This window comes from Salmo trutta, chromosome 30, assembly GCF_901001165.1.
Source record: "Salmo trutta chromosome 30, fSalTru1.1, whole genome shotgun sequence".
Taxonomy (NCBI): Eukaryota; Metazoa; Chordata; class Actinopteri; order Salmoniformes; family Salmonidae; genus Salmo; species Salmo trutta.
In genome coordinates, this window is record NC_042986.1 from 34,452,935 (window position 1) to 34,479,865 (window position 26,931).

A 26,931-nucleotide genomic window follows, 5' to 3' on the forward strand; every position below is an offset into this window, starting at 1 on the left:
ATCAACCATACTATGGCTAATCATACTTCCTCAACCTCCCCATCAACCCCACATTATTAGAGCTAAGCCTGTCGAGGCGACAGGAGGGCCTTCAACTCCTTTACCTCTCCCATCTCTGCTCTCTATGTGGTTGGTCAGATGGAGACCATTATAGGATGAAAGGCACTGGTCCCTTCATCATGGATCTCTCCTGATCTGATGACACCAGTTGATCTATAGGGATCTATGACCCAGTGGAGTACTTTGGAAAGGTCACACAGACAACGAATCACTTAAATCACCTATCTACTGAACACCACCAACATCTGTCTATGTCTCTGATTGTTTCCACATCAACTTCCTTTGTCTGTTTTATGGCTTGCTCATTATCAACATGGTGGCTTGCTAGCCTTTACATTACAGTGAATGAAGTGTTGTACAAAAAGTGTGACTGAATACCAGGGGAGAAGGAGAGAGAAGCCTTTGTCTGGCTCAGATACTGTATATGCTTCCCAACACACTCTCAATAAACACAGCTCCAACACTGGATAAATATATTCCTTTCTACCAACACACTAGACTTCCCCTAGCTACTCATCCATATGAATCAGACTACCAACACACTAGACTTCCCCTAACTACTCATCCATATGAATCAGACTACCAACACACTAGACTTCCCCTAACTACTCATCCATATGAATCAGACTACCAACACACTAGACTTCTCCTAACTACTCATCCATATGAATCAGACTACCAACACACTAGACTTCCCCTAACTACTCATCCATATGAATCAGACTACCAACACACTAGACTTCCCCTAACTACTCATCCATTTGAATCAGACTACCAACACACTAGACTTCCCCTAACTACTCATCCATATGAATCAGACTACCAACACACTAGACTTCTCCTAGCTACTCATCCATATGAATCAGACTACCAACACACTAGACTTCCCCTAGCTACTCATCCATATGAATCAGACTACCAACACACTAGACTTCTCCTAACTACTCATCCATATGAATCAGACTACCAACACACTAGACTTCCCCTAACTACTCATCCATATGAATCAGACTACCAACACACTAGACTTCCCCTACCCATCCATATACACTGCAAAAATAGAAACGCAACATGTAAAGTGTTGGTCCCATGTTTCATTGCCAAGATAATCCATCCACCTGACAGGTGTGGCATATCAAGAAGCTGATTAAACAGTATAATCATTACACAGGTGCACCTTGTGCTGGGGACAATAAAAGGCCACTCTAAATGTGCAGTTTTGTCACACAACACATTGCCACCGATGTCTCATGTTTTGAGGGAGCGTGCAATTGGCATGCTGACTACAAGAATGTTCACCAGAGCTGTAGCCAGAGAATTGAATGTTAATTTCTCTACCACAAGCCGCCTCCAATGTTATTTTAGAGAATTTAGCAGTACATCCAACCTGCCTCACAACCGCAGATCATGTGTATTGTGTCATGTGGGCGAGCGGTTTGCTGATGTCAACGTTGTGAACAGAAGACCTCATAGTTGCGGTGGGGTTATGGTGTGGGCAAGCATAAGCTACGGACAACGAACACAATTTCATTTTAGCGATGGCAATTTGAATGCACAAAATACCATGACTAGATCCTGAGGCCCAGTGTGAAGTCCATTTTTTAAAGGTATCTGTGACCAACAAATCAATATTTTTTTATTTTACCTTTATTTAACTAGGCAAGTCAGTTAAGAACAAATTCTAATTGACAATGACGGCCTACACCGGCCAAACCCGAACGACTGGGCCAATTGTGCGCCTCCCTATGGGACTCCCAATCATGGCCGGTTGTGATACAGCCTGGATTCAAACAAGGGTGTCTGTAGTGACGCCTCTAGCACTGAGTGCAGTGCCTAAGACCACCCGGGAGCTCCATGTTTCAATAGACTCACCATGACACAAGTTGCAGTGCCTTAGACCGCTGCGCCACTCAGGAGCACATATCTGCGTTCCCAGTCATGTGAAATCCACAGATTAGGGCCTAATGAATGTATTTCAGTTGACTGATTTCCTCATATGAACTGTAACTCAGTCAAATCTTTGAAATTGTTGTATGTTGCATTTATATTTATGTTCAGTACAGATTAGACTACCAACACACTAGATGTCCCCTACCCATCCATATAGATCAGACTAGCTGTCCCCTACCCATCCATATAGATCAGACTAGATGTCCCCTACCCATCCATATAGATCAGACTAGCTGTCCCCTACCCATCCATATAGATCAGACTAGATGTCCCCTACCCATCCATATAGATCAGACTAGATGTCCCCTACCCATCCGTATAGATCAGACTAGATGTCCCCTACCCATCCATATAGATCAGACTAGATGTCCCCTACCCATCCATATAGATCAGACTAGATGTCCCCTACTCATCCATATAGATCAGACTAGCTGTCCCCTACCCATCCATATAGATCAGACTAGATGTCCCCTACCCATCCATATAGATCAGACTAGATGTCCCCTACCCATCCATATAGATCAGACTAGATGTCCCCTACCCATCCATATAGATCAGACTAGATGTCCCCTACCCATCCATATAGATCAGACTAGATGTCCCCTACTCATCCATATAGATCAGACTAGATGTCCCCTACTCATCCATATAGATCAGACTAGCTGTCCCCTACTCATCCATATTGATTGTGGTAATGGCTGGAGCAGAATAGGTGGAATGGTATAAAATGCGTCATACATGTTTTGATGCCATTCCATCCACTCCGTTGCAGCCATTTTCATGAGTCGTCCTCTCCTCAGAAGCCTCCACTGCTAGATGTCCCCTACCCATCCATATGGATCAGACTCAACACTGACCAGATTGTCCTGAGCTGGTGTAAAACATGTTGGGTGGGTGGGTGGGTGGGTGGGTGGGTAGGTAGGTGGGTAGGTAGGTAGGTAGGTAGGTAGGTAGGTAGGTAGGTAGGTAGGTAGGTAGGTAGAGAGAGGAGAGAGAGAGAGCGAGAGCGAGCGGGAGAGAGAGAGAGTAGGAGAGGGAGAATAAGGGTTCTTGCTGAGAAAATAGAGGTATGTAGGAAGTTAAGAAGTGTGACTTTGACAGTTTTATATTCCACATATAATCCCAGAGAGTTTATTCAGGTATTCCAAGCTGCACGACTTTGTAAAGACCACAACACAGGACAAAGACAAAGAGAAACTGAAACATAAGATACAGAGAAAGAGAATAAAGGAAAATGGAACGTACGGTATGTGGACAGTCAAGTAGAGATAATCTAGACAGAGAAAAAGCGAGGGGGAAAGGTGAAGGGACAGTCTCTATTACTCTCTCTTTCAGTATCAAAGGCGTCCAATGAAACTAGGCCAGAGCAAGCGATGACAGAGCTGCCAGGAAGAATCATCTTGGAGACAGTGTCCCATGTTGCCAAAGAGCTGTGCCCGTAAGTTGATCTGCTATTAAACCTGCTAGACACTAACGTCTAGATTCTACACTAACACAGTGTGCTTTGTATGTATAGCAGAATGACCTAAAGAAAAACTCTACATTAACATTTTAGTCATTTATCCAGAGTGAGGTACAGTTAGTGCATTCATCTTAAGATACTGTAGCTAGGTGAGACAACAACATATCACAGTCGTAGTAAGTACATTTGTCCACAAATAAGGAAGTGATCAGCAAAGTCAGTGCTAGCTGGGATAGTAGGAAAAGACTGAGATGTCTTATTTAAGATACTCTTTGAAGAGGTAGGGTTTCAGATGTTTTCAAAGGATGTGCAGGGACTCCGCTGTCCAAGCTTCAGGGGGAAGCTGGTTCCACCATTGGGGTTCTAGGACAGAGAAGAGTTTTGATTGGGCTGAGTGGGTGCTTTACACAAGTCAACCAAGAGTGAGTATGTGTGTCCTACTGGTAGTGTGTCCTACAGAGGTGAATGTGATACAGGATACTATACTTCCATACAGACCGTCTGGCTTCTAGAAGCATGAATATGGATGGAGACAACCGCAATGTTTGAACATGAATAACACATGTACGCCAAAACCACACCACAACTGAGCCACTGTGTCCAAGCACCCCGAAATAACGAAAATTAACAAATAAATAAATAAATGCATCATTATGTATTGGTCACAGTAGTACAGGCCAGGGGTAAAACAGATGTTTCTCTGTCCAGGCCTTCAGCTACGTCAGCGTCAACGCTCACACAACCCTCTCCCACTCGTTCTTTAATGTATTTACAATACTGTTTTTTTTTATTCTAAATAAAATCTTTGACCATTATAAATGATCCGTCCAGACTTCACATGTAAACTATGACCTCATGGGAATATGATCTACTGCAGGGGTGGGGACAAACAACCACGCTATGGTGGCCCTTCGCTCCAATAACAAGTTGCCCACAGTTACAGATCTACGATCAGCTTACCCTCCCAAAATCCTAACCTTAACCATTAGTGAGATAAACCCTAACCTTAACCATTAGGGGGATAAATCCTAACCTTAACCATTAGGGGGATAAATCCAAACCTGAAACATTAGGGGGATAAATCCTAACCTTAACCATTAGGGGGATAAATCCAAACCTGAAACATTAGGAGGTATTGCACACTCTCCTTAGATCAGAATATAAGGGTAACTTTATCTTACTTTTGGCACTGTAGCAGCGCCTACTGTATGGCTGTACAGTATACCATTTTGAAAATGGTAAATACTTTAAAATTGTATGTTGTAATATTTAAGAGTAAATTATTTGTTTTATGGTAAGGCTGATTCAGAATATTAACAAGTCTTGGCTGTGGTCTCTCTCTCTTCCTCTCTCTTCCTGTTTCAGCTGGCAGTTATTTCTGCAGCATGTTAAGTATCACACATTACAGGGTGATTGCAGTCCTCCTCTAAAGTAGGCTCTAAAGCAGGGCACTTTAGTCAATCGGCTGGCTAGTCCCTCAGAACCCAATCACAGTTGATTATAGCAGCACAGGCTGAGAGCAGGCGAGCTAGATCCTCTATTGTACCCATATATTCTGCACTCACACCTGTAGTTCAACATGTGAGGATGTGAGTGTGTGTGTTTAATTAGTGTCCTGGACTGGTTTGGGATAGCACTGTAATATAATCATGTTATAACCACATTAACAGTCATCACTGTGTTCTTCCTCTACAATCACTGGATGGAGAGAAAACAATGCCAGGACAAACATGGACACACGCACGCACACACACACACACACATAAGCCAACCAGTCATCATCACAAACACACACTCTGGGTGGGCATTGGATTGGGGTTGTTTCCAGGGGGAAGAGTAAGCCTGCCGGACCCACAGAGATGCATCATATCATCTCCAGAGCTGTCCTGCATCTGTGCCATGTCAGCCAATGTGTGTGTGTGTGTGTGTGTGTGTGTGTGTGTGTGTGTGTGTGTGTGTGTGTGTGTGTGTGTGTGTGTGTGTGTGTGTGTGTGTGTGTGTGTGTGTGTGTGTGTCTGGTTTAGATATCTGCTCCCTCTCTCTCTGCAGGGGGAACACATTCTCAGTGATTTACAGCCTAATGGACTGACTGGGGCTGCTGCTGTTAGTCCGGAGAGGCCTGGAGGGATGAGACCTTTATGAGAGACACAGCTGGGTAGTGTGATACTGTTCATCTAACACAGTGTAGGCTGCACTTACAGTTACACAACTACAAGAACCAGCCATTCAGCCATTCAGCCAGTCAGTCAGCCATTCAGCCAGTCAGTCAGCCATTCAGCCAGCCAGCCAGCCAGTCAGTCAGCCATTCAGTCAGCCATTCAGCCAGCCATTCAGCCAGCCAGTCAGTTAGCCAGCCATTCAGCCAGCCAGTCAGTCAGCCATTCAGCAAGCCAGTCAGCCATTCAGTCAGCCATTCAGCCAGCCAGCCAGTCAGTCAGCCATTCAGTCAGCCATTCAGCCAGTTAGCCAGCCATTCAGCCAGCCAGTCAGTCAGCCATTCAGTCAGCCATTCAGCCAGCCATTCAGTAAGCCAGTCAGTTAGCCAGCCATTCAGTAAGCCAGTCAGTTAGCCAGCCATTCAGCCAGCCAGTCAGTTAGCCAGCCATTCAGTAAGCCAGTCAGTTAGCCAGCCATTCAGCCAGCCAGTCAGTTAGCCAGCCATTCAGTAAGCCAGTCAGTTAGCCAGCCATTCAGCCTGCCGGTCAGTCAGCCGCAGTGGATCAACGTACTTAAGTAAAAATACTTTAAAGTACTACTTAAGTAGTTTTTTGGGGTATCTGTACGTTAGTTTACTATTTATATTTTTGACTACTTTTACTTCACTACATTCCTTAAGAAAATATTGTACTTTTTACTCCATACATTTTCCTTGACACCCAAAAGTACTCGTTACATTTTGAATGCTTAGCAGGACAGGAAAATAGTCCAATTCACGCACTTAACAGAACATCCCTGGTCATCCCTACTGCCTCTGATCTGGCGGACTCACTAAACAGAGAACATCCCTGGTCATCCCTACTGCCTCTGATCTGGCGGACTCACTAAACAGAGAACATCCCTGGTCATCCCTACTGCCTCTGATCTGGCGGACTCACTAAACAGAGAACATCCCTGGTCATCCCTACTGCCTCTGATCTGGAGGACTCACTAAACAGAGAACATCCCTGGTCATCCCTATTGCCTCTGATCTGGAAGACTCACTAAACAGAGAACATCCCTGGTCATCCCTACTGCCTCTGATCTGGAGGACTCACTAAACAGAGAATATCCCTGGTCATCCCTATTGCCTCTGATCTGGCAGACTCACTAAACAGAGAACATCCCTGGTCATCCCTACTGCCTCTGATCTGGCAGACTCACTAAACAGAGAACATCTCTGATCATCCCTATTGCCTCTGATCTGGCAGACTCACTAAACAGAGAACATCCCTGGTCATCCCTACTGCCTCTTATCTGGCGGACTCACTAAACAGAGAACATCCCTGGTCATCCCTACTGCCTCTGATCTGGCAGACTCACTAAACAGAGAACATCCCTGGTCATCCCTACTGCCTCTTATCTGGCGGACTCACTAAACAGAGAACATCCCTGGTCATCCCTACTGCCTCTGATCTGGCAGACTCACTAAACAGAGAACATCCCTGGTCATCCCTATTGCCTCTGATCTGGCAGACTCACTAAACAGAGAACATCCCTGGTCATCCCTACTGCCTCTTATCTGGTGGACTCACTAAACACAACATGCTTTGTTTGTAAATTATGTCTGAGTGTTGGAGTGTACCCCTGGCTTTCCGTAAATTAAAAAAACAAGAAAATGGTGCCATCTGGTTTGCTTAATATAAAGAATTTGAAATGATTTATAATTTTACTTTCCAAATACTTTTAGACTTTTACTCAAGTAGAATTTTACTGGGTGAATTTTACTTTACTTTTATTTTCTATTAAAGTATCTGTACTTTTACTCAAGTATGACAGTTGGGTACTTTTTCCACCACTGGTCAGCCGTTCAGTCAGTCAACCGGTCAGTGAATCAGTTGGTCAGTCAATCAGCTGGTCAGCCAGCCAGCAATTCAGTCAGTCAATCAGCTAGTAAGCCATTCACTCAGTCAGCCATTCAGTCAGCCAGCCATTCAGTCAGCCAATCAGCCATTCGGTCAGTCAGTCGGTCAGTCAGCAAGCCATTCAGTCGGCCATTCAGTCAGCCAACCAGCCGGTCAGTCAATCAGTCGGTCAGACAATCAGCTGGTCAGTATTCAGCGAGTCAATCAGCCAGTAAGCCAGTCACTCAGTCAGCCATTCAGTCAGCCGGTCAGTCAGCCAGCCATTCAGTCAGTCAGACAGCCAGTCGGTCAGCCATTTAGTCAGCAAGTCAGTCAGCCTAGTTAAACAAAACAATTAAAAAGTCAGTCAGTCAGCCATTCAGTCAGTCGGTCAGCCAATCAGTCAGTCGGTCAGTCAGCAAGTCAGCCGGTCAGTCAGTCAGCCATTCAGCCAGTCAGTCAATTGGTCAGCCAGTCAATCAATTGGTCAGCCGTTCAGTCAGCCAGCCGTCAGTCAGCCAGCTGGTCAGTCAATCAGCCATTCAGTCAGTCAAACAGCCATTCAGTCGGTCAGCCATTCAGCCAACCATTCAGCCAGCCGGTCAGTCATTCATTCGGTCAGCAAGTCAGCCAGTCGGTCAGTCATTCAGTCGGTCAGCAAGTCAGCCAGTCGGTCAGTCATTCAGTCAGTCAGTCATTCAGTCGGCCAGTCAGTCGGCCAGTCAGTCGGCCAGTCAGTCAGTCAGTCGGTCAGTCGGTCAGTCAGAAAGCCGTTCGGTCAGTTGGTCAGCCAGCCAGTCATTCAGCCAGCCATACAGTCCATCAGCCAGTCAGTCAGCCAGTCAATTAGCCGGTCAGTCAGCAAGTCAGTCAGCCGGTCAGTCAGCCGGTCAGTCAGCTGGTCAGTCAGCCGGTCAGTCAGCCAGTCAATCAGTCAGTCAGCAAGCCGTTCGGTCAGTCGGTCAGCCAGCCAGTCATTCAGCCAGCCAAACAGTCAGTCAGCCGATCAGTCAGCCGGTCCGTCAGCAAGTCAGTCAGCAAGTCAGTCAGCAAGTCAGTCAGCAAGTCAGCCATTCAGTCAGTCAGCCAGCCAGCCATTCAGTCAGCCAGCCAGCCAGCCATTCAGTCAGCCAGCCGGTCAGTCATTCAGTTAGCAAGTCAGTCAGCCTAGTTAAATAAATGTTAAAAAGACAGACAGTCAGTCAGCTATTCAGTCGGTCAGCCATTCAGTCAGCCGGTCAGCCAGCCGGTCAGTCAGCTGGTCAGTCAGCAGGTCAGCCATTCAGTCAGTCAGCCATTCAGCCAGTCATTCAGTCAGCCAGTCATTCAGTCAGCCAGCTGCTCAGTTAGCCAGCCAGTCAGCAAGCCGTTCAGCCAATCAGCCATTCAGCCATTTGGTCAGCCATTCAGCAAGTCAGCCGGTCAGTCAGCAAGTCAGCTGGTCAGTCAGCAAGTCAGCTGGTCAGTCAGCCATTCAGTCGGTCAGTCAGCCATTCAGTTGGTCAGTCAGCCATTCAGTCGGCCAGTCAGCCAGTCAGTCAGTCAGCCAGTCATTCAGCCAGCCAGCCATTCAGCCAGCCATTCAGTTCAGTCAGTAAGCTATTCAGTCAGGCAGCCAGCTATTCAGTCAGGCAGCCAGCTATTCAGTCAGGCAGCCAGCTATTCAGTCAGGCAGCCAGCCATTCAGTCAGTCAGTCAGCCATTCAGTCAGTCAGTCAAACAGTCAGTCAGTCAGTCAGTAAGCCATTCAGTCAGTAAGCCAGCCAGGCAGCCAGCTGGTCAGTCAGCCTTTCAGTCAGTCAGTCATTCAGTCAGTATGCCATTCAGTCAGTATGCCAGTCAGTCAGCCATTCAGTCAGTCGGCCATTCAGTCAGTCAGTCGGCCATTCAGTCAATCAATCAGGTGGGGACATGTTAGGGTAGGTCAGGGCCTCTTCTATTCCTCTTCTGTTGCTTAATTTCAGTGAGGGAAGAAGAGTCTTTCACCAGGGGCCAATTATGAATGATGGACCCCAGAGAAGGGGAGGAAATTAGCAGTGACCCTCAGCTTCTCTCTGACCCACCCCCAGGGACCATACTGTAAATTACAGCCCTCATGGATTTATGGGAACCAGGAAGTTTGGCAAACCAATCAGAAGGCAGGGTTCCTCCTACGCAGTGCAGAGTGTTTAGTCAGGGAGCAATGGACTGGAACACCTGGGACAAGTTCTTTAGTCTGGGCTAAGTCAGTCTATCTGTGCCTTCACAGGGCTACTGTAGACAACGCAGTCTAAACATGTCGCTGTGATGTCACTCCTCACACACACACACATGCATGGCTTCAGAGGCTTTTATAAGGTTAATTCTGCAGACAGACCCATGGCCACCTGGTGTGTGTGTTCCTGTCCTCTATGGGCCAATTACACACACGTAAAGGTTCCTCTCTACTCTCCCTCTTCTGCCTCTTTCCTCCTCCGTCGCTTTCCCTTGCTGTGTTTAATGGGGTTAATAGAGGTTGGGGGGGGGTCCTGTCCATGGGTTCCTGTTCATGGGTTCCTGTCCATGCCTTATGTATGAGTAAAGATGCCCTTTAGTCACTATCTGATGTAGCCATTCCTAATTAGCCTCTTACCTTCGACCCATGGGCTCTGTCTCACGCCCACTGCCTAACGAGCTCATTTATATCAAACTAGGATGGATATGAGTGTGCCTTTCTTGTCTGTCCTGTCAGGGTCCCATCAGCATTAGTGATGATGTGACGTCAACAAATACTGCAGTCACTTCCTTAGTCTACAAATGGACATATTTAATTCCATTGAATAAAGCCATAAAGAGTTGTATAAGTATGAGACCTTCTCACAGGGCCGACTGCCTCGCCTGAGGGTACATCATTTGACTGGCTTCCTCTTCAACCTACACTTCAGGTAGTGTGTGTGTTTCCGTGTGTGTGTGCGCATGCATCTGAGTGTGTTGCGCATGTATGTATGTGTGGGTTTTCATCAAAATTTGATTTGATGCATGTGTGTGTTGTCACGTGCGTGCTGAGAGAAGGATGTCTCAGGAGTCATAGTCAGTGGTCCCTCCCCAAACTAGCAGGCTAATTAGTTGTAATTAACACTATTGGAGAACAGCTAGTCACATTCACACACACACACACCTTCTTCTGCAGGATGTTGACCTTCCTCTCCTTAACATCTAGCATATCCTTCATGTCCCGGATCTCTCCGGCCAGCGTGTCCTTCTCCTCCGTCAGGTCCTGGAGCTGCTGGGTCTTCATACTGAGGAAGGACTCCTTCTCTTCCAGACGTACACGCAACGCATCCACCTGGGAAAGAGAGAGAGATAGGAGGGCTCAGATTAAACTAGCTCTTATTGAACAATCGTGTCGGGCATGAAGAAGGCTGCAATGTAACAACCACAGCAAAAAATAAGACAGAGAGAAAGGAGAGACAGACAGACATGTAGATGGACAGACAGAGACAGAAAGAGAAAGATAGACAGAAACACAGAAAGACAGGAGAGAGACAGAGAAAGACAGAGAAAGAGAGAGAGTGACAGACAGAGAGAGAAAGAGACAGAGGGAGAGTGATAGAGAGACAGAGAGAGAGATATCCACTTCTTTATTCCAGTATATTAGCTATATGAACCCACAGTATGTACCCCAGACCACAGGGTTCTCTGTTGTTATTGGGCATATACTGTACAGGTATCAATCCTCACTGCCTAACATCAACATTCGTTGGACATTTCTCCACACTGTAGTGTCTAGCGTCTCACTCTGAGCTGGCTGTCAGAGTGTCAGACTGCTAGTGCTGATTACATTAACAGGTTGTGTTGCCATGGAGCCGTGCTACTGCTGCTGGGTAGTCATCAGCGCCGTGTGAAACCAGGCTACCCTTGTTAAATTCAACTTCCAAGGTCTGTCTGTGTGCGTGTGTCCGTCTGTGAGCTTGTTATCGGGCATTTGAACAAACCTGGGGTGGGCTCAGAGGAGATGGCGTGAACATTTTAAGGGTTTGATGGAGCATCTTTCAGAGACTTTACAGGGCATTTCCAGAGAGAGAGAGAAAATACAGCAAGTGTGTGTGTGTAACATGCAGTGATAGAGGTTCTCAGGCTGGTACCCCCAGGCTGGTACCCCCAGGTGTAAGATGGGAAAGTATGTATCTCATATTACCTGGCTGGCAGTGTCCCAGACCCTGCTACTGAGGCCTGCTCTGTCCTTCTCTGCCTGGCACTCACACACTGCACTGACACCCCTAATCCGACTCTCTGGACTGGACATCTCAGGTGTGTGTGTGTGTGTGTGAGTATCTAATCCCCCCCCCCCCCACCTGGCAAAGAGCAATTTAGAAAGAATGTGTAAGCGTCGGTGAGCAGGAAATCCCTCAGATCACTCACTAAGCTGTGATACACTAGTCTCTGAATGGTAATACCCTCTTATAGCACGCCCTAGGTGCCTGGGACAGAATCACATTCCCTGAAACACAGAGACAGAGGAACGGAGAGAGAGAGAGAGAGAGAGTGAGGAGGGGTAGACCTCCTGGTAGATATTGTAATCACTGTAGCACGTTGAAACTACCGCCATCTCCTTCAGTGAACGTGAAAATGCTACTTCATCCAGTAATGCACTGTAGAGCTCTCTGTCAACATATACACTGCCGAGATGATGGATATGGAGCTAAATGTATGTTGTGGAGACTAAAGGCCTCTCTCTCTCTCTCTCTCTCTCTCTCTCTCTCTCTCTCTCTCTGGTGAGACAGAGTGATCTTGTGGAGTGATGAAAGCCATCTCTCCATCCACCTCTCTATCTCTCCCTCCCCCCTCTCTTTCTCCCTCCCTCCCTCTTCCTAGGATTCTTCCAGTGTACATCAGTAGGTGTGAGTTGTGAGGAGAGACAGAGGGGTTGGGATCCCTCCAGTCCCGCCAAACATTGTTTTTGGGGTCCATCCCACATTTCTCAACGCCACGCTGCCCTGTGACAACACGCAAAACAGAACGCCTGCTGTCTCCACGGCAACCAGGGACTCGTTTGGCCCGAGCTATTGGACGCTGGCGTGGACATTCTGTTTTGTAATTACAGTGTTTCATTGGCTCAGAGAGGGGGAGTCGGGAATAGATCAGCCCAGAGAGAGAGAGGGGGGAGAGAAAGAAAGAGAGATGGGAGGAAGAGAAAGAAAGCGAGGGAGCAGTCCAGTCCGGCCTGGCTCAGTCCAAATCCGAGGGGGACAGGGAGATTGCATCGAGGCGTGCCGGTGCATAGATGAATTAAAAACACATCCATCGCCCTATCTCCTCCAAACCCCAGCCTCCCAGCCCCTCACTCAACACCAGATCATTTAAAAAGGTTTTGATATGTTTTCAAGATTTCGTGGTTGCAAAACTATTAATTCTTGGCAAAGTGAGATGCAATGTGCACACACTCATTCATACACACTATCATTCTCACACACTCATTCATACACACTATCACTCTCACATACGCATACATGCATAATATGTGTGCAGCCGTGGACACACAGTCTCGCGCACACACACACACACACTCCCCCACTTCACCTCCCCTTTCATATTTCTAATGACAGCCAAATCTGTTTTTTGGACGTTGGTTTGCTAAGTAAAACAGCGGTTTAAAGAAAACACCAGCACTGTTAGTCTTCACCTCCCTTTTTCTGCTTCACGTTTCATCATAAAAGTTTTTCTGGCAGCCGAATCTGCAAAGGTATAAAACCTCGAGTCGACTTTGGGTCCAATAAACAACTAGGAGACTATATGAGGAGACCACATTCAAAAGTACCAGAGAGCATGAGAATACCACAGTATTGTACAAAGTAACAAGGTCAGGAATTATACCTTCTGCCTTATAAAACATGGACATTACAAACCCTTAGGCAGGCATGATACAAAGCTCAGGGGTGCGTGCTCAGTCCCCTCCTGTACTCCCTGTTCACTCATGACTGCACGGCCAGGCACAACTCCAACACCATCATTAAGTTTGCTGATGACAACAGTGGTAGGTCTGATCACCGACAATGATGAGACAGCCTATAGGGAGGAGGTCAGAGACCTGACAGTGTGGTGCCAGGACAACAACCTATCCCTCAACGTGATCAAGACTAAGGAGCTGATCGTGGACTACAGGAAAAGGAGGGCTGAACAGGCCCCCATTCTCATCTACGAGGCTGTAGTGGAGCAGGTTGAGAGATTCAAGTTCCTTGGAGCCCACATCACCAACAAACTAACATGGTCCAAGCACACCAAGACAGTCGTGAAGAGGGCACGGCAAAACCTAATCCCCCTCAGGAGACTGCAAAGATTTTGCATGGGTCCTCAGATCCTCAAAAGGTTTTACAGCTGCACCATCGAGAGCATTTTGACAGGTTGCATTACTGCCTTTTATGGCAACTGCTCGGCCTCCGACCACAAGGCACTACAGAGGGTAGTGCGTATGGCCCAGTACATCACCAGGGCCAAGCTTCTTGCCATCCAGGACCTCTATACCAGGCGGTGTCAGAGGAAAAGACTCCAGCCACCCTAGTCATAGACTGTTCTCTCTGCTACTGCACGGCAAGCGGTACCGGAGCGCCAAGTCTAGGTCCAAGACGCTTCTTAACAGCTTCTACCATCAAGCCATAAGACTCCTGAACAGCTAATCAAATGGCTACCCAGACTATTTGCATTGCCCCCCCCCCCCCTTTTCTACACTGCTGCTACTCTCTGTTATTGTCTATGCCAAGTCACTTTAATAACTATACCTACATGTACATATTACTTCAATTACCTTCACACCGGTGCCCCCTCACATTGACTCTGTACCGGTACCCCCTGTATATAGCCCAGCTATTGTTATTTACTGCTGCTCTTTAATTATTTGTTATTCTTATCTCCTACTTTTTTAAAATTTTTATTCTTAAAACTGCATTGTTGGTAAGTAAGCAATTCACTGTAAGGTTGTTGTATTCGGCGCATTTGACAAACAAAATTCGATTTGAATCGCACACACAGATGATACAGTTGTCCCACAGAGACAGGCAAAGCAACAGACAGACAGCAGCTAGAGCAGGTCGATCGGTCGGTCGGTCACAGTCAGTCAGGGGCCTGGGTGTTGCTTCTTATTTTCTACCTTCATGACATGGACCTTTCTAAACACCATTCTGAACCTGCTTTGGAAGGAAATACAGACAACATGCTCACTGCACAGTTTTCCTTCTCCTGAAGCAGGACGGTGCAATTGGTTGTCTCTGGTGGCTGTGATGAGTTGTAGTCAGACAGCGTGCGTGTGTGTTATCTGAGAGTATGTCTGGCCGGCGCAACAACATGCCATATGACATCCATTAAAATAAATCTGCTGTGAAATTAATCATCCCAAATCAACAGATAATATTTGAGTAATTGGTGTTTATTTTGCCCTTAATAGCCCATGAAAAAAATACTATTGTCTAAATACAGTAGTATTACTATATTTATATACTATAGTATTCACTGTAGGGTTTTTCTGGACATGACTGTAGTGTATTTGTGGACATGACTGTATATTGTATATAGTATATTGTTGTAACACCTGCTGACTAGGGATAGCTAAAATGGCACTACTTCCTGACTACACCAGTTACTGTTTAATGAAGGGAACACCTCAATCAGGACATAAGACACTACACCAGTTACTGTTTAATGAAGGGAACACCTCAATCAGGACATAAGACACTACACCAGTTACTGTTTAATGAAGGGAACACCTCAATCAGGACATAAGACACTACACCAGTTACTGTTTAATGAAGGGAACACCTCAATCAGGACATAAGACACTACACCAGTTACTGTTTAATGAAGGGAACACCTCAATCAGGACATAAGACACACAGGTTTGTGACAGGCCACCTATTGAGTTGGGTCAACAGTTCTGACCAATGTAACGGACCAGACAACACCTTAGTAAAAATATACACGTTTCACTATAACTGTAACATCTAAAAGTTAGACAGGTTCTAGGCCCATGACAGAAAAACACTGCAGAGACAGATATAAAGAACAAGTCAAGTTTATTAAAGCTTAGAGTATTAGGTTGGCTTGTTTGACACATAAATAACACATTAACAAGAGTACACCAACATTATTTCTTAGATCTGTTACTTCCACTAGATAGCTTTCTGAAATAGTGTTTTCACAGAGATTAATTCACAAGACGAACAAAAACAGTGACGAACAATACTGTACTTCTGATGGTAGGAAAGAAAGAACAGTTAACCACTGTCTTTACATAAACAATAGATATTTTAGAAATACAAATGACTTTACTTAAAAAGACTGCCAATAAAATGCCTGGACCTCAAACCAGAAAAGCTTCTCCAAACAATCCAACTGAAGGCAATAGGGCATTATTGCTGTGCTTTTACATAATGAACATCTTGAATAAACTCACTGATGGTCCAACTCAACACATACCATTCAGAACAAAATCAACCACACCCCCAACATTTATTCAAAACAGCATGGTCACAAAATGGTTGCTCACAGAACTAACCAACAGCACCAACACCATACAGCCTATACACACACAAAGCACCTTCCAGGTACAAAACTCTCACCTGAACATCAGAGGGGAAGAGGCGAAGCAAGAGGGATAACTGGGCCAAAAAGCTGTCTTCTCAGGCAGGCGGCTTTGATTTTAGTGTTTGTCGCTTACCAAGTGAGGAGGTTTGTATGGATGTCAATGAGAGTCGAATTTGGTTAACAAAAAATGTAAATGGATTATTTGTTACGTTTGGCTTATTTGATTGAATAAAAGTTTGGTAATGATTAGGATGTTATGAGTGTATAAGATATAAGTAGGACACATGACATCCCAGAAACACTTTATAGCGGAATTACGCCTGTTGTTCACACGCGCATCTGCCCTCCCATTGGCTTCAATGGTCCCACCTGATCTTGCCTCTTCCCGACTGCCTTCCATTTTTGAAGACATTTCTTTTCATTGTTAGCCAGGCCACTTCAGTTTCTGGTCAATATAATGGATAATCTGTGACATGTCCAAGGGGGGACATGTCCAAGGGGTGCTTTTATACATTTCCTGCATATCCTACCCTAATAAGGGTGCCCAGGTAAACACTGACCAAAAGTTTGGTTCCTAGCCTGTCACACAATATTCTTCAGTTACAAAATTGTCTGAGTAGAACAAGCCACTATCTTGGTATGTATTATTGGTTGTCAGATGATTGTTGATGATTTATACTGGTAAAGACAAAAGGAACTGCCAGTTGATTTTTTTTTTTTTTTTTTTCAGAATATTAAACTGTAGACCTTTTTATGTGGGTATCCCTGAACCTGGAGTCTATCAGTGGAGAGACAGAGAGACACAGACACACACACAGACACACACAGATCTGAGACACCTCACTATCTCATGTGAACAGTAATTCCACATCTATCTCTGTCCATGTGAGGAGACTGCTACTCTGCTCTCTATCACAGAGGAACTCAACAGTTTCATGAGAGAAAGGTCCTTGCACTGATCCAGTGTTCCCACAATGGACCTGGACATCTGACTGCCATTACAATCAATTCTAACATACTACTAAGATGCAGAAACACCTACACACTTTAAGAAATTAGTACAAGTACAAGTACCTCCCATATATCTACCGGGAAACTTTCCCATACTGATTATTACACTGGAGCTACTGTATATAACATCTCCAAACACTACAACTTTTCCCTTTCATTCATCCATAAAGCATGTCTAGATTGGGAGAGGCCCAGGAGAGGAGGCCAGAGCAGGTGTGTAGTGGTGGTGTGGCACACCCAGATCTGAGCTCATCCTGGTAGATTAACAGCATCATCTCAGAGCTAGGAGTCTGGGATGCAGGCAGGTCAGTGGACGCCTACAGGGCTGGCCATGCCACGCCGGTCTCTCCGTCTGTCTCAGGATACCTCTTTCATCCTCCTTTACACCTTGAGCAGAGGAGCTGCAAACCTAGGAGTCCTTCTTAATGGTTCACACACCCTCACTGCTAAAACACTCCCACACACACACACACACTGCTAAAACACTCCCGCTCACACACCACACACACTGATCCATGCGGATATGAGAGAACATTCCCTGTCCTCAGGCAAGGGCAGAGAATTCCAAGGTGTGTCATCAAGCTGAGAATGAGACACAGCTAAAGCTCAAACGTGCACACACACACGCACACACTCGCACGCAAAGACACGCACACACACACACACACACACGCACGCACACATATACTCGCACACAAAAACACACACACACACACTTCATAGCTCAGATCTGGAGTCACGTAATGACCGGATCACACAGGCCTCCTTATGGGGTAATGACAGGATGAACTGTAGTATGGGCTGCAGGGCAAAGAACAGGAGAAAACCCATCCAATACACAAAAACACGCACTCACACACTTTGCCTTTAAATATATATTTAAATGACACAAGGGCCTCAGGTCATGAGCATGTCACAGTTCTATTGATGGTGATGTATACTGCTAGAGGGGGAACGTAATGCCAGTCAACGGTTGATGTTTACAGAGAGATCACTCCAGATCTGATGTTTGGAGAAACTTGGAAAAGTGTCTAATTCTGCAGTGAGACAGAGCTTGTTGGATGTTTCATATGTCTTGTATCACGATGGTAGATCTCTCATCCTAGACGGCTGAAGAAGGATAATGTTAAGCTCTAGTGGACAGATTCTGTCCTCTATTACAATCCTGCTTTACCCCAAACACAGCTGTTCACAGCCTTCCTTAACCATATCATCCATCATCATTAACTGCTATAGGAGGGAGAGATACACACACACATACACACACACACACACACACACACACGACACCATGGGCGTTCTCCCTCATTAACACTCGCACCATGTTTGATTATTTTTCCTGATCATTTCCAAACGCTCCTCGCCAGCCGCTGCATCCTGTTTCCAGGCCTTCCACTTCCTGCCTAGCTGATTGAACTGTTCCTACTGTAAACCATGTACTGTAGGGAGCAATACTGATATATACAATACTGTAAACCATGTACTGTAGGGAGCAATACTGATATATACAATACTGTAAACCATGTACTGTAGGGAGCAATACTGATATATACAATACTGTAAACCATGTACTGTAGGGAGCAATTCTACTACTGTAAATCATATACTGTAGGGAGCATACTGATATATACAATACTGTAAACCATGTACTGTAGGGAGCAATACTACTACTGTAAATCATATACTGTAGGGAGCATACTGATATATACAATACTGTAAACCATGTACTGTAGGGAGCAATACTACTGTAAATCATGTACTGTATGGAGCAACACTGATATTTAGAATACTGTAAAGTGTACTGTAGAGCGCAATACTACTGTAAATCATGTTCTGTAAGGAGAAATACTGATATATACAATACTGTAAAGTGTACTGTAGGGAGGAATACTGACACTAGTGCAGGACTTGACATTAACGGTTTTAGTAAAACTGATTTTTGACTTCCCCAAAGAAGGCCCGTAACACCATCGGCCAAAAGGGTGGCTGAAAATTACTAAAGTATGTAGGAGGGATCTGAAATACATTTCTGTGTTTGCCCATATACAATGTTATACCCCCCTAGCGGCCATCCACAATAATGCACTTTATTTTTTTTAAATACAAAAACAACTGCTATGCATTTGGCTGGAAGGCTACGGGAGGGACGAGAGGACTCATGGGGAGCCAAATATATTTGAATAGCCTATTCAAATCTGCTGGAACTGTGGTACTAAAGAGATGTTTAATAGCCTAGGTCTATCTGTGGTACTAAAGAGATGTTTAATAGCCTAGGTCTATCTGTGGTACTAAAGACATGTTTAATAGCCTAGGTCTATCTGTGGTACTAAAGACATGTTTAATAGCCTAGGTCTATCTGTGGTACTAAAGAGATGTTTAATAGCCTAGGTCTATCTGTGGTACTAAAGAAATGTTTAATAGCCTAGGTCTATCTGTGGTACTAAAGAAATGTTTAATAGCCTAGGTCTATCTGTGGTACTAAAGAAATGTTTAATAGCCTAGGTCTATCTGTGGTACTAAAGAGATGTGTAGTAGCCAAGCATTACACAGGTGCAATGAAAAGGCCAGTCTACAATGTGCAGTTTTGTCACACAACACAATGCCAAAGATGTCTCAAGTTTGCAATTGGCATGCTTACTGCAGGAATGTCCACCAGAGCAGTTGCCAGAGAATTTAATATTAATTTATCTACCTTAAGCCGCCTCCAATGTCGTTTTAGAGAATTTGGCAATACGTCCAACCGGCCTCACAGCCGCAGACCATGTGTAACCACGCCAGCACAGGACCTCCACATCTGTCTTCTTCACCTGCTGTCACAGTTGTCGTAAGAACGGGACCAAGGCGCAGCGTGTGTAGAGTCCCACATCTTTATTCCAAAGTGAAACTTCAAGCAAAAACAAATAAATCAAATAAACAAACAAGTAAACGTGACTACGTGGTGCACAGGCACAAACACAAAACAATAATCCCACAAACACAGGTGGGAAAAATAGCTACTTAAATATGATCCCCAATTAGAGACAACGATTACCAGCTGCCTCTAATTGGGAATCATACAAAATACCAACATAGAAAATATAATATCCTGGAGCTGGACTGGATGCCGTGCCTGGACTGGGCATCGGTGCAGAATAAGACTCTGGCCTTGGAGCTGGACTGGACGCCGTGCTTAGACTGGGCATCGGCGCAGGGCAAGGCTCCGGCCATGGAGCTGGAGGTTCCGGACCGTTGACCGTCGCTGGAGGTTCCAGACCGTGGACCGTCGCTGGAGGTTCCAGACCGTGGACTGTCACAGGAGGTTCCGGACTGTGGACCGTCGCAGGAGGTTCCGGACTGTGGACCGTCGCAGGAGGTTCCGGACTTTGGACCGTCGCAGGCGGTTCAGAACTGGGGACCGTCGCCGGAAGCTCTGGACTGGGGACCGTCGCCGGAAGCTCTGGACTGGGTACCGTCGCCGGAAGCTCTGGACTGTGAATCGTCGCCTGAAGCTCTGGACTGTGAACCGTCACCGGAAGCTCTGGACTGGGTACCGTCGCCGGAAGCTCTGGATAGAGTACCGTCGCCGGAAGCTCTGGACTGTGAACCGTCTCCGGAAGCTCTGGACTGTGAATGCGCACTGGAGGCCGAGTGTGTGGAGCCGGTACAGGTGGCACCGAACTGGTGACACGCACCTCAGGGCGAGTGTGAGGAGCAGGCACAGGACGTACCGGACTGGGGACATGCACTTCAGGGCGAGTGCGAGGAGCAGGCACAGGACGTACCGGACTGGGAAGGTGCACTGGAGGTCTAGTGCATGGAGCCGGCACAGGTGGTCCCGGACTGGTGACACACACTTCAGGGCGAGTGCGAGAAGCAGACACAGGACGTACCGGACTGGGGACACGCACTTCAGGGTGAGTGCGAGGAGCAGGCACAGGACGTACCGGACTGGGGACACGCACTTCAGGGTGAGTGCGAGGAGCAGGCACAGGACGTACCGGACTGGGAAGGCGCACTGGAGGCCTGATGCGTGGGGCCGGCACAGGTTGCACCAGACTGCTAACCAGATCCTCTGGTCAGATGTTGAGCAGAACACACTTGCACAACATCTCTCTCATCTCTCTCCATCCCAACTTCCCCATTACCTCCCTGACGGGCTCTGGCACTTCAGGGCGAGTGCAGGGAGCAGGCACATGACTTACCGGGCTGGGGAGGTGCACGTGAGATCTGGTGCGTGGAGCCGGCACAGATGGCACCGGACTGATGACCCGATCTTCAGCCCGCCTGCGCTGCCACATACTCCTAGCCAACTCCATTCTCTGGTATCCCTCCTCACACTGTTCCATCGAATCCCAGGCGGGCTCTGGTACTCTCCTTGGGTCGACTGACCAACTCTCTATCTCCTCCCATGTGGTCTCTGGCTCTTCCCTCTGCTCAGCCGCCAGCTCCATGTGACCTCCCCCCCCCCAAAAAAAAATCTTGGGGTTTCTGTGGCCGTGGTCTGACGACACGCTCTTCCAGAGTTTACCATTCGGGCTCTGGCATTCTCCTCAGCTCGACCGGCCACCCCTTGTGCCCCCCCCCCCAATCTTGGGGTTGTCCTTGGGCTTTCTGTGGCCGCGAACCCCGGCGTCGTCGCCGTCCTCCATCATTACCTTCCGTCTGCCGCCAAGGAAGGGTCTCGCATCCACCCATCACTTCTTCCCATGTCCAAAACTCCTTCACCTGGTGAACACGCTGCTTGGTCCTGGTTTGGTGGGATATTCTGTCATGGTTGTCGTAAGAACGGGACCAAGGCGCAGCGTGTGTACAGTTCCACATCTTTATTCGAAAGTGAAACTTCAAGCAAAAACAAATAAATCAAATAAACGAACAACTAAAGGTGACTACGTGGTGCAAAGGTACAAACACAAAACAATATCCCACAAACACAGGTGGGAAAAATAGCTACTTAAATATGATCCCCAATTAGAGACAACGATTACCAGCTGCCTCTAACTGGAATCATACAAAACACCAACATAGAAAATATAAACTAGAATACAACATAGAAATATTAAACTAGACTAACCCCTAGTCATGCCCTGACCTACTACACCATAGAGAAACAAGGGCTCTCTATGGTCAGGGCGTGACACCTGCGGGATTGTCTGAGACCAGCCACCAGACAGCTGATTAAACTGTGGGTTTACAAAACCAAAGAATTTCTGCACAAACTGTCAGAAACCGTCTCAGGGAAGCTCATCTGCTTGCTCATGGTCCTCACCAGGGTCTTGACCTGAATGCAGTTCGGCATCATAACCGACTTCAGTGGGCAAATCCTCAACTTCAATGGCCACAGGCACGCTGGAGAAGTGTGCTCTTCACGGATGAATCCCGGTTTCAACTGTACCGGTCAGATGTCAGACAGTGTGAATGGTGTTGTGTGGGTGAGACGTTTGCTGATGTCAACGTTGTGAACAGAGTGCCCCATGGTGGCAGTGGGGTTATGATGTGGGCAGGCATAAGCTACGGACAACTGACACTTTTTTTGCATTTTATCGATGGCAATTTGAATGCACAGAGATACCGTGACAAGATCCTGAGGCCCATTGTCGTGCCATTCATCCGCCGCCATCACCTCATGTTTTAGCATGATAATGCATGGCCCAATGTCGCAAGAAGCTGTACACTATTCCTAGAAGCTGAAAATGTCCAAGTTCTTCCATGGCCTGCATACTCACCAGACATGTTACCCATTGAGCATGTTTGGGATGCTCTGGAGTGACATGTACAACAGCATGTTCCAATTCCCGCCAATATCCAGCAACTTCACACAGTCATTGAAGAGGAGTGGGACAACATTCCACAATCAACAGCCTGATCAACTCTATGTGAAGGGCAACTGTCGCGCTGCATGAGGCAAATGGTGGTTACATCAGATACTGACTGGTTTTCTGATCCACGGCCATACCATTTTTTAAGGTATGTGACCAACAGATATCTGTATTCCCAGTCATGTGAAATCCATAGATTAGGGCCTAATTAATTCATACAAATTCACTGATTGCCTTATATGAACTGTAACTCAGTAAAACCTTAGAAAATGTTGCATGCTGCGTTTATTTTTATTCAGTGTAGGAATATGGGCAAATTACCCAGAATGTCAACCATGCTGCGGCAATGCTTCTGCCTGATCCAATGCTGATCGGAGTAATTGTTAGATATTGTGATTTTTTTACTTGTCCATTCGGACAACTGAAATCTATATTCTGGTTGTGCGACTCTATTTTATTTTTATTTTTTACTTGCCACGGACAAGTGGACAAGCCTTAATGTCGAGCCCTTTAGTGTAAACCATGTACTGTAGGGAGCAATATTGATTCATACAATACTGCTACCATATCCCTCTATCCTCTCCCTCCTTCTCTCTCTCCTTCTCCCCCTCCTTCCCTCCCTCTATCCTCTCCATTCTAACCTCCCTCTTATCCTCTCCCTCCATCCTCTCCCTTCTTCCCTCTCCCTCTATCCTCTCCCTCCATCCTCTCCCTTCTTCCCTCCCTCCATCCTCTCCCTTCTTCTCTCCCTCTATCCTCTCCCTTCTTCCCTCCCTCCATCCTCTCCCTTCTTCCCTCCCTCTATCCTCTCCCTTCTACCCTCCCTCTATCCTCTCCCTTCTTCCCTCCCTCCATCCTCTCCCCTCTACCCTCCCTCAATCCTCTCCCTTCTTCCCTCCCTCTATCCTCTCCCTTCTTCCCTCCCTCAATCCTCTCCATCCATCCTCTCCCTTCTTCCCTCCCTCTATCCTCTCCCTTCTACCCTCCCTCCATCCTCTCCCTTCTTCCCTCCCTCTATCCTCTCCCTTCTTCCCTCCCTCAATCCTCTCCCTCCATCCTCTCCCTTCTTCCCTCCCTCTATCCTCTCCCTTCTTCCCTCCCTCCATCCTCTCCCTTCTTCCCTCCCTCCATCCTCTCCCTTCTTCCCTCCCTCCATCCTCTCCCTTCTTCCCTCCCTCTATCCTCTCCCTTCTTCCCTCCCTCTATCCTCTCCTTCCCGTTATCCACGTGAAGAGTATATTTAGAGCCACACATGCCCTTTGACCCCTCTGTCAGAGGTCAACAGCTCCTCTCCTGCTGGGGTTCGTACATCAGCCAGTCTGGCAGCACATTGGCTGGTTGAATGACCTCAGCGTTGACACATACACGAAGTCAAAGGTTATTATGGGTAGGGGGGGAGGGAGTGGGAGGGGTTAATCTACAGCTGGTTTAATGAGTAATTATTTACCCTCCTCACCCCAACCCTCACTGAAAATAACCCAAACAACACACCTATACACGTTTAAATGCATGTGCATGTGTGTGCATATGCAGGTGTGTGTGTGTGTGTGTAAGAGTTAGAAAACAAACATGCAAAATGAGTTTTCCCGGCGGGCGGACATTTCCGCTGCGTTCCTCAGGGAGCAGAGCCCCTTTGGGCGTGAGAGACCAACCGCATTCTTTATTTCTTTCATTAATGATCAGGCCCAATTATTAACGGAGCTGCAGTGCTTTATATATGTCTGAGGGGTAATCGTGTTTTTCTAGGAGTGATTTATGACTAAAGGAAAGACGTGTGCCCCCTCCCCATTCCTCTACCCCCCCTTTCACACTCCTCTAACCCCCACTCCTCTACCCCCACTCCCCTGGCCCCCCTCCCCATTCCTCTACCCCCCCTTCACACTCCTCTAACCCCCACTCTCCTGGCCCCCCTCCCCATTCCTCTACCCCCCCATTCCTCTAACCCCCACTCCTCTACACCCCCTCCCCACTCCTCTAGCCCCCTCCCCATTCCTCTAACCCCCACTCCTCTACCCCCCCTCCCCACTCCTCTAGCCCCCTCCCCATTCCTCTAACCCCCACTGCTCTAGCCCCCCTCCCCACTCCTCTAACCACCCTCACCCTCCTCTACCCCCTTCCCACTCCTCTAGCCCCCCTCCCCCCTCCTCTACCCCCCCACTCCTCAAACCCCCCTCCCCACTCCTCTACCCCCCTCCCCACTCCTTTACCCCCTCCCCACTCCTCTACCCCCTTCCCACTCCTCTACCCCCCTCCCCACTCCTCTAACCCCCCTCATGTCTTCACCTACCGTACCTTACCCCAACCTTATAATTGAGTTGCCCCCCCCACCAACTGTCTGAAGTACCCTTCTATTCACTCACCCCATAGTCCTGCCCCCACCACTCTATTTTCACTGGCCTCCCTGTTCCTGCAGACTGTGGCTAAGTGAGAGGAAGAGCAATCATCATCATCGAACACAGGGAGGTGAAGGGAAAACATGTTTCCCTGTCAGCCTCAGGACCAGGGAGCCTCAGGACCAGGGACCCTCAGGACCAGGGAGCCTCAGGACCAGGACTCAGGAGCCTCAGGGGAGACTGGAGCCTCAGGACCAGGGAGCCTCAGGACCAGGGAGCCTCAGGACCAGGACTCAGGAGCCTCAGGGGAGACTGGAGCCTCAGGACCAGGGAGTCTCAGGACCAGGACTCAGGAGCCTCAGGGGAGACTGGAGCCTCAGGACCAGCGAGCCTCAGGACCAGGGAGCCTCAGGACCAGGACTCAGGAGCCTCAGGGGAGATTGGAGCCTCAGGACCAGGGAGCCTCAGGACCAGGGAGCCTCAGGGGAGTCTGGAGCTTCAAACCTCAGTGTATGCCACAGACACACACCTCTGTTTGAGGAGAGGAGGCAGGGGAAACAGCTGCCCTATTGTCCAGAACAAACATACACAGCGCATTCGGGAAGTATTCAGACCCCTTGACTTTTCCACATTTTGTAATGTTACAGCCTTATTCTAAAATGGATTAAATAAAAACATTTCCACATCAATCTACACACAATACCCCATAATGACATCACAATACCCCATAATGACATCACAATACCCCATAATGACATCACAATACCCCATAATGACAAAACAAAGACATGTTTGCACATTTATATAAGAACTGGCCACCCGCCCAAACTGAACAATCGGGGGAGAAGGGCTTTGGTCAAGGAGGTGAACAATAACCCGATAGTCACTCTGACAAAGCTCCAGAGTTCCTCTGTGGAGATGGGAGAACCTTCCAGAAGGACAACCATCTATCTCTGCAGCACTCTACCAATCAGTCCTTTATGATATAAGCCACTCCTCAGTAAAAGGCACATAACAGCCCACTTGGAGTTTGCCAAAGGCACCTAAAGACTCTTAGACCATGAGAAACAAGATTCTCTGGTCTGATGAAACCTCGGAACCTGAACATGGCGAGATCTGAAAATAGCTGTGCAGCGACGCTCCCCATCCAACCTGCCAGACCCCAAATACAGGTGTGCCAAGTTTGTAGCGTCATACTCAAGAAGACTCGAGGCTGTACTCACTGCCAAAGGTGTTTCAGTAAAGGGTCTGAATACTTATGTAAATGTGATATTTCAGCTTGTTATTTTTAATACATTTGCCAAAATGTGTCATTATGGGATATTATGTATTGATTGATGAGGGGAAAAAAACTAGTTAATACATTTTAGAATAAGGCTGTAACTTAACAAAATGTGGAAAAAGTAAAGGGGTCTGAATACTTTCTGAATGCACTGTACATGTAAAGAGATGCAGAATATGACCCTGAACATCTTAGACCCACAACAAGAGGGAGACAGACAGAATAGGGTGTTTATGTGAATGTAGGCCTACGTGTTAGAGTGAGAATGTGTGGATAGGTGAGCAAGAGAGTGTGTGTGCTTGTATGCCCTTGCTTGTGTGTGTGCGTGCGTATGTGTGTGTTGTGTTTGAGAAATGGGGCTGAAATTGCTGCCACATGTCAGCAGCGGAGTAAGGGATGGACGCTGGACTTCTGAGAGAAGGAGAGAGAGAGAGTTAGAGAGAGAGAGTTAGAGAGAGAGAGTTAG

General features: G+C 47.1%; 1 protein-coding gene across 1 annotated transcript in view; it reads right to left on the bottom strand.

The window, feature by feature from the left end:
* The window catches only part of LOC115168911 (ERC protein 2-like), a 332,236-nt gene that overhangs the window by 230,158 nt on the left and 75,147 nt on the right, over positions 1–26,931 (bottom strand). Inside the window, exon 7 of the mRNA XM_029724430.1 lies at positions 10,649–10,816. Coding sequence (XP_029580290.1) covers positions 10,649–10,816 — 168 coding nt within the window. The remainder of the gene's footprint in view (positions 1–10,648; positions 10,817–26,931) is intronic.